Source organism: Priapulus caudatus, unplaced genomic scaffold (assembly GCF_000485595.1).
Source record: "Priapulus caudatus unplaced genomic scaffold, Priapulus_caudatus-5.0.1 Scaffold81, whole genome shotgun sequence".
NCBI classification, from domain to species: domain Eukaryota; kingdom Metazoa; phylum Priapulida; class Priapulimorpha; order Priapulimorphida; family Priapulidae; genus Priapulus; species Priapulus caudatus.
The window spans coordinates 243,223-252,652 of NW_014577142.1; the positions used below are offsets into that span (position 1 = coordinate 243,223).

General features: G+C 42.0%; 1 protein-coding gene across 1 annotated transcript in view; it reads left to right on the forward strand.

Moving 5' to 3' along the window:
- The first annotated feature begins 1,018 nt into the window (after window positions 1–1,018).
- LOC106821646 (sialin-like) overlaps window positions 1,019–9,430 on the forward strand; it is an 18,634-nt gene continuing 10,222 nt past the window's right edge. The window contains exons 1-3 of the mRNA XM_014826536.1: window positions 1,019–1,176; window positions 3,832–4,058; window positions 4,354–4,587. Of these exons, the coding sequence (XP_014682022.1) occupies window positions 1,125–1,176; window positions 3,832–4,058; window positions 4,354–4,587 (513 nt within the window). The 5' untranslated portion in view covers window positions 1,019–1,124. The remainder of the gene's footprint in view (window positions 1,177–3,831; window positions 4,059–4,353; window positions 4,588–9,430) is intronic.

The following is a 9,430-nucleotide window of genomic DNA, read 5'->3' on the forward strand; positions in this document are numbered from 1 at the left end:
AGAGAGAGACAGACAGACAGACAGACAGACAGAGAGAGAGAGAGAGAGAGAGAGAGAGAGAGAGAGAGAGAGATAGAGAGAGAGAGACAGACAGACAGACAGACAGACAGAGAGAGAGAGAGAGAGAGAGAGAGAGAGAGAGAGAGAGAGAGAGAGAGCGCGCAAGAGGAAGAGAGGGGGGTAGACAAATTACGAGTAATTACAAAATGTTAGTTTTCTTTCCGAGTGAAACGGGTTCTCCTAATAGTCGTCTTGCTGGTTTATTGTGCGACTATCATTTAATTAAGTATTGCATGTAGTTAAAAACGTGAAAAGTGGCCGCTTATGTACAATGATTAAAGGTAGCCTACATTAGGTTTCAAGACGTAACTATTTTAGTTGAGAACTTTGATTGCATGGTTTGATTGTTAGTACGCGATACCCAAAACGTCAAGAAACGCAAAAACGTCAGAAAACAAAACAAAAAAACAAAGCATAAATACTATTCAAATATATATGCATACCATATAAGCGCAGTGATTTTTTAATATTGACGATCAGGAATTTAGGAAGTTAAAGATGTACAGGGCCGTAGCATGTGGGGGGGCAAGGGGGCAGCTGCCCCCTAGGTTTTGGAGCGAAATTAAAAAATAAGCTTAGCTAATAATCGTATATAACCCTAACGTAATTTTTTTTGTCACTATCCGTGAAAGCCTTGTCTCAGACCCACCCCTATCACACTATGGACGTTGATCAAGAGCTGCGCCAGTCGCTCATCATTACAACGTTCAGTCATGAAATTTTGCCTCCCCCCACTAGGAATTTGTTCAGCTTACGGCCTTGATGTAGAAAGATATCTTTTAAAGTTTGCCATACTCTCGCCTATTGAAACCCGATGTTGGATGAGATGCATCAAAGCGTGGAAGTTATATGTTAGCTTGTTTCCAGTTAGTTGTGGCTCCGCTTGACCGCTTTTGTGGCACGTGAAGTGTTAATATACTACCCCCACATAACTATCCTGCTAACATACAGACTAACCGGTATACGCCCGCGTTCCCAAGGGCGCGAGGTGTTCGCGAAAGAATTCATCGTAAGGGGTGCATGTAACTACTGTGCGGAAGGATTTATACATGCCATCAAGCTAAATGAACAAAGATACGCGAATCGAAGAAATGGAGAGCGCTGCAATTTTAAAAGGTTTGTTGGGTTTCAATGCATATGCTATTCGTTTATATTATGTCATTTCTCGCACTTATATTTGTAACAACTGCAGCGCAAAGCGGTCAATGTGAAACGCATCGCAATATGGGTGGCTGGCGGTTTACCTGAATGAGGAATGCGTTTTCTATCCACTTGAATTGATAATTGGATCCCACAAACATGAAAAGATTGATTCTCTATGAGGGTCCGAGGTCCGTATCAAGGGGGGGAGGGGTCGAAAAGGAGTCGGAGAGTCATAGGATGACCCCCAACCCTACCTTGACAGCCAGTGGTCCCCTTTCTTATTCCAGTCATTTAACAAATTACCCTAAGCCTAAACTTGTCCTGAACTAATTGTTTTCACCAGTTTCTTTAGTAAACTGAATTATCCATATAGAGTGCGTTAGCTGTACATATAACAAATCGCAAACAGGTCAAAACAAAAGAGGGAGATGCAGCCCTACTAATTACTATATCGTTTGGAGGTAATTATATGTCAGGGGCGATCTGTGTGATGAAACTTCTATTGTCTTTCGTCGAGCAACCGTGCGGTGTTCATGCAGAAATTTGGAAGATTTGCCATTCTGCCAATGCACAGTCTCATGATGCTGATTCAGGAATAATCCGTCTGATAATCCGGGTATTGAAGGCACAGTACTATTTAGCACAAATTATGAAAATAGGCAGAAAATAACCAAAACAACAATGTTTCATAAGGGCACATGTTTAAAAAAATCAACAAGAAATGCAGACTACCCTCTAACCCTAAGTACGAGTCAGAGGTTTAAATCGAATAATATAGTTTTATGTATTACGTTCTCTGATGGCAAAATACAAAGCATACTGTGCGTGACTGTAGAATACATATTGTACCGCTGACATGATAATATCGCCATCGGCTATATCATCTGAGCAGTTTTTTTTATAGCGTTTAATAAATAGCTAAGCAATGAAGCAATGGTGTCATGAGAGAATCATCATCAGAATATATTTTAATACATAGCTAAGCGTTGAAGCGTTGAAGTACTCGGCAAATATTTCAATTTCTTACTAAAATCTCATATTACTCCCTACGTAGATGCCTACCATATTTTCATACAATAACTATAAAACTGCGGGTATGCAACTGCCAAAATCAATAGTGACACCCACAATCAATAATAAGTTGTAGCGATAATCGGCTTAGATACAAATATATCGAAAAATGGTCAAAATATGTTTCCGGAAATTCTCGAAAAAAGCTCTAAATATCTCGTAAAAAATTTCCAAAATATCTTCATACATATCTTTGTTAGTTTGACGTTTATGCGAAGATTTGCGTTAATATTCTTTATGAAGAGTTACATTACGGAAGCGGTATGTGCCTGAACTTCGCAACGATCCGTATATTTACTATCCGATAATATTGGATTACTATCTAGCATTGGGATTGTAAGATACATTATCGAAGAGTAACACCGCTGGATAGAGTTATATTGCTGGCTCGGGTTTATCAAAGAAAAACCCAGAAAATCCCCAAATGATGCTTTAAAAGTCGTAAATATTCTAGAAAATTAAATATTTTCTAAATATCTCGAAATTTTCTAAATATCCCCGGAACTTCTAAATAACTCAAAAAATATCCGGATATTTGTATCTAAGCCTAAGGGATATCGTGCCTATTAAGAATTAAGAGCGCCCTGACTGCGTACTGTTGCGGCAACTGTACGCGTATGGCAAGCATTTTGTATAATAATTCAATAAACCAAGTTTCCTCGCACGAAACCAGGTTTCGTGCTCACAAAACCTATAGTTTCTTGCTCAAGAAACCAGGTTTCTTGCCATGAAACTAGGTTTCATGGCATGAAACCTGGTTTCTAGCGCTAGAATCTTAGTTTCTTGAGCAAGAAACTAGGTTTTGGGAGCAAGAACTATAGTGGCGTCTACACTATAGACTAAAACCCGGGTTTTCAAAACCCGCGTTTTAGTAATAGTTAAGCAAGAAACTAGGTTTTGTGAGCACGAAACCTGGTTTCGTGCGAGGAAACTTGGTTTCTCGAATTATGATACAAAATGCTTGCCATATTCGCGGGCTATAGTACTAGAGCTATGGTTAGCACTACCTTTGTAACTATCCGCCATCGTCCTACTAATAAAGTTGCTTAACCAGTTTTTGTCCTTTTTCATTACTGCTAAAAGCCCATATTTATCGCACCTCTTCTATCCGTACCTATAGGTGTTGTCTCATCCGTAATAATCAAATTCAATAGGTTATAAGAATATTATGGTTGTTCATGCTTTAACTTTTTTTTTTTTTACTTAGTTCATCTAAATAGAAGCTTCCAAAATAAATCCAATATGAGTTGATGGGACATTTCTTATACGCAGAAAATACAAAGCAAATCTCAAAATGTATGAATTTGTACAAAACGCGCGCACACCCTCGCATCGCACACTTGAATGAATGTGTGCCAACACGCACACACACACACACACACACACACACACACACACACACACACACACACACACACACACACACACACACACACACAAAATGTATGTACTCTCAATATTCTAATATTATAACCATTTAAGCGATAAATCTCAAATGAAATTGATTGTTATGCTAAATACATATTTCATCTGTGTCGCGGGCGGTGCTGCTTTCAGCGCCGTTCCTCTTCTCGTCGCGGTTTGCACTGGCGCTGGCTGCCTTCTTCGGCTTCGTCGTACTCTACATTCAGCGCTTTAACATGAGCGTCGCTATCGTCTGCATGGTGAACAACACGGCCGTGAGGGCAGAGGCCGGAATCGACGCTGACGGCGATCTAGAAGGCGAGACTGGCGACCGCTGTCTGGCGACAGTCACGCTATCTAACGACACGACTGACGACGAGGTATCGCCGCGTATTGGTTATTGAAGTTTAATTATTATATTACTAATAATATTGATAATTATTATTAAGGTTATTGAACCCTATTAGTTTTTCTTATTTTTGACGCTAGGGCTAGACGAATATCATATTATATCGCCATAGAACGGGAAGAAAATGATATTATATTAGGAGTAATGAATGCAATGAAACGGTTGTTTTCATTTGCTCCTGATATTAATAGAGCTAATAATACAGTTAATAATAACAATGTATTATTAGCTCTTCATATTATAGATGTGTTATTTCATCGTTGCAGACGGGAGAGTTTGTATGGAGCAAACCTACACAGGGTATCGTCTTGAGCGCCTTCTTCTGGGGTTATTTGCTAACACAGCTACCTGGTGGTTGGCTGGCGACATACCTTGGTGGCAAACGGGTGTACGGATATGGTCAGCTACTTGCCTCTGTCATGGCGCTTCTAGCTCCGGTAGCTTCCAACTATAGCTACAAGACGCTGCTTGTAGTTCGTTTCATACAAGGCATTGGCCAGGTACTCGTACTAGTTTGTATTTTGTAAAACTAGCAAATGTCGCAGATCGCTCATAGGTAAAACGCAACGAGTTGTGTGAAAAGTGATCATACATGGAATCACAAGCAACTCGTTTTCTTTTGCATTTATGATATTTGCGAAGATATCTCTTATTTGAAGACATATTAATTAAAAACAGCAAGGCCGGAATGTACTGACTGCAGGACCATCTTTACTCAACACTCGCTCCTATCACATCTATATCCATATCTATCTATCCATCCATCCATCTATCTATCTATCTATCTATCTATCTATCTATCTATCTATCTATCTATCTATCTATCTATCTATCTATCTATCTATCTATCTATCTATTCTAGCTAGCTCAGCTATAAATCTACGTCCTATCTCATCCTTCCTATCTATCCTAGCTAGGCTAGCTATCTATACTATCTATTCTACTCTATTACTCTACTCTATCTCTCTCATATATATATATTCTTATCTTATTCTATCTGATCTATCATCTACCTCTACTTCTTATTCTCATGCTATCTCATCGTATCCTAATCTATCTACCCCGTCGTGAGGTGTGCGTAGTCGTGGAGTCATCTATTTAATCCTATCTATCTATCTATTTATCTGGCATAGCGTGAGCTTCTATCTACTTCATACTCACTCTTCAATCCTATTATAGTATTGCACTGTGTGTGTGTGTGCTGTGGTCGTCGTGTGTCGTGTGTGTCGTGTGCTGCCTCGTGTGTGTCGGTGTGTGTGTGCTGTGTGCTGTGTGTGTGTATAAACAATGCTAATTATACATCAGATACAGCTGTACAAGCAGCGCGAAGATCGATCCTCTAGCAGTCAGGCGTTGCACGAGAGCTGACCATAATCAATCCTTCCTGTCAATTGGCCGTAAAATGCTACACGCCGTAATCGCAGTTGCAATAACATTGTTCGAAAGCACATACTCTAACGTTGTGACCTGGGGAGACGAGCACTAAACAATTATTAATTCTACAATACTATTAATTTACAACATTCTATATCTTTATATATTCTATTCGATACATATACATATTATCTTAACAAGGAATTTAATGTGTTGAGATGCGATAATCGATTACTGTTAGGTGTGAAGTTATATTATATAAGTCCTCATCTATTATTTAACGTTTTAAAATCTGCATGAAATATAAAAAAGGAGTGGTCCTTCCCAGGCCATGCACGTATTCTGGGGGACTTGGCTCAAGTATCATAATGAAAGAAGCCCAAGCCTTGGTGAATTTCACCATACAGCGTGCCACGTAAGTAAAATCGTGAATGTCGTGAACACGTTGTGACGTATTACCCTTACGTAATAAAATACTTGCCGAACAGAGGCAAGCTACTAATATCTTCAGCTATATCCGCGATATAATTTATACCTATATGCATCATTGTGCGCGGCCGAATTGTCACGGGGATAGATTTTTTTATTATCAACTATTTCTGAATAGGTCTTTCATGCTGCTAACCTGCTCTCCACTGTTTTACCGCTCTCCGCCCTTATCTCTTTCTCAACATTCTCTAAATCATCTTCTTCAGTGCGCTCGGTAGCTCCACCGACTCGGATAGTGCTCATTTGCTATTGCCTTCCCTCTCCAGCCTACCCCGGTCGTTCCAGTGGACTCATGCACATTCACGTCCGCCTTCCGCACCTTCTACAGGCCGCCTATAGATGCGACACCACGTGCTTTATTGCCAAATGCGTTTACTGAAACTAATTGTGTAAGATTTAACTGAAGAACGATGGGGCACGAGCCCACGTCGAGTGGCAGAGGGTTGTGTCCATTACATACTACACACATATACACCCATACACATACACACCACGCAGAGTCCTGTCAAGCGCATCCCGCACGCGCACGCAGCAAGAGACGCACAGACGCACATGCAGCGCACACTCCACCACGCACACACAACACACACACGATGCGCGAGCACCAACACACATCAACACGCACACCTTGTCGCGGACTGGAGACAACCATGTCCGACACACACTGCGGGCGCGGGGGCGGGGCGTGTCACACGGGGGGTGCGTACGAGGCGATGCGCGGTCACCGGCGGCGCGACACAGACAGCAGCACAGGCACGACGCTAGAGGGCTTCAGCGGCGTGGGGCGGGGGCGCGCGCCGGGCGGCGCGCAGCGGGCGCGCGGGTTAAAGGCAGCCAATTTGAGATGTGCTGCAAGTCAATGGTCCCAGGGCTTACAGGGCTCGGGTAATAGGGTGCCATTTTCAGGAGATGTCAGGAGTATATCTGGTCCTCGCCTCCGCATCGCAATTCGTTGGCCATTTTTAGTGTAGAGTCCTCCATTTCCTGCATAGAGGTGCCCTGCATCGACCAGACTTGTCCCAGGCTCGTGGAGGGCGATTTAGACATAACCACGAGCGCTCGGCCATACCTCGTTGGCTCCCGGGTGGAAGGAATTTCTGGGTCTGGTGAAAAAGCTTAATGTCCGAGCTATGCGCTGAAGATGCGTGTGAGTGCCCCAATTTAGGCGATCCTGTATGTTTTGGGAAGGTTGCCATGCAGGGTTGAACGCGTGATGAAACTGTGGCCTGGACGTTGTAGTACTCTTCTTTAACACATGTTTCAGTGTGGAAGAGGGCGGTTGGCGAAGGTCATTTTCTAAATGGTTTAGAGTGTGTCTTTAACTTGGGAGAACCATTCGTCTAAACTGTGTGGAGGAGCAAGTGCCCACAGGAGAGCGAGTAGACGGTTCATCCTCACGTTGGTTGTCATGAAGAGCGAGTGCGCGGAGAGAGTGTTCTTGCAAGCAATGTTTCAAGGAACTGGGTGCGAGAGTTTTGGCAGCATGGGACCATACGTCCAGACAGGGCACGCATACTCAGAGCCGCAGAGTAGCACAGGGCGATAGCAGTGGTTGCTGATTGTTCCGACGTCTGTTCCCCAATTTAGCTAGTGGACGAGAGTGTGCTTTAAAAGCGTGTTTCTGGCATGCGCACGTGGTGGCAATATGATCGCGGATATAGAATGATGATGAGGAGTATATATAATGGTGCGAGCGAGAGAGAGCGCGAGCGTATTACGTCAGCGCAAAACAAGACCTGGGTACCCGGGGTATCTCTAATATGTAACACAGGGAGAGAGAGCTAGTGTAGAGACAGGGGCTGGTTCGGTCTCGGCGCGAGAGTAGAGCATGCAATGCCGGCTAGGGTTGTTGGACGATAGGTGGAGTGTGAAGCAATCTCATTGTGAAAGTGGGCAAGATCTCTGCACACAAAATGGTTGGTGTGGCGAGTGTTCGTATGGGACATGTACTAGTGACTGCGTATGACTATACACGTTGGTTGGTGGTATGCAAAGAGAGTGAGGGAGCCGAGGAACGGTCAGATAAAAATATGAAGAACGTGGTTGATAGAAAACACCGGGTTGAAATCCTCGCTTTGAACATATGTATTTCTTTTGCCATTTTCGCAGTATTTAAGTTTTAATTACCTTTAAATTACGCTTAATAGATTAAAAGTTTTATTAACCTTTTAATTACCCTTTATTACCTTTTAATTTAAAGTTTTAATTACCTTTATATTTCGCGTATTAACACAAAAGGCCTTTATCTATATTAAACTTCGGCCTTCAGGGTCACAAATTGGAGAACATCATCCGTTTTTCCGCTTGTCCGCTCTACTGTGGGTCAATAGTATTGAGTGTATGCTATCTTCCTATATATGTGGTAAGAAATTATGCTATATCATCTTCAAGATCGTTTGGATGAATTCTATTCTACTAGTAAAATGTTAGTATGCGATTAGTTATGTGTATACCTTTGCATATATTCCTTTAGTTCATTTGGGATTCTGTGGTTTATCGGTGTTGGATGGTCGTTGTTTAGATGAACAGTCCGGCAGTGTCATCTCGTATATCCGTGCAATGGAAACGAGAATACATAGAAAGTTCTCTGAAAGACATGATTCGTGAGGTAACGCGCGGCATATGTCCCTGCCTTTCGACGTGGCATTAGCATGTTCGCTTCTTTTATATGACTACGCAAATATTGTGTCCAGATCATCAAGTAATTATTCAAACAAGGTGTATTAGATCATAACGGTTATAAAAGTAAAGTTCGAGTGTAGGACTCTTGTGCCAAACAAAATTAACAGTCGTTTACTATGCAAAAGCAAGACTCATAAACTGTAAATGGAAACAAATCGACAGGTATACGGTAATGTGCTCTTGATGTGGGTATATATATATATATAGTATATTTATATATATAATATATAGTTAGGTAATTATTTAACGAAAACTAATGTAATCTATTATGTAACAAAAAAATGCAGTTTTAATTTGAATTTATTAACACAACTGGTGGAAGTCTCCTTTTTTCAATCATGATGCACATTATTTAATTTGGTCATTTTGAATATTTTTTCTGGATCCATTTATCATTATGGGGGCGTGATGGAGGTCAGTTGTGGTTAATTTTAGTTTGTTGACTACATTGGTTTCTCCCTCTGCTCCATAGGAAGACCAGGTATCTGCGATTCAGTGGCGGCATGCTGTTTACCATAAGCTCGCTGCAGTCTGGTGGCCGTCGTTGCTCGGCTGCACTTTCCTTGGGTTGGGGACTCTATATCATTGAGGCGACGACTAATTTGCCAACAATGTCAGTGAGAGAGATATCCTATCGTTTCGACATCAAAAAGCGTAGAGATAATCTTCAGCTACTCTTCCTAAGCCAACTGCTCTCCTTTCTTCTTCTCCCCTCTCTCTCGGCTCACCTGTCCGATACTCCTCGCTCGCGGTCTCTTTCAACTTCCTTGCTCGGGGGTCACTTCCCGTCTCTTCCTC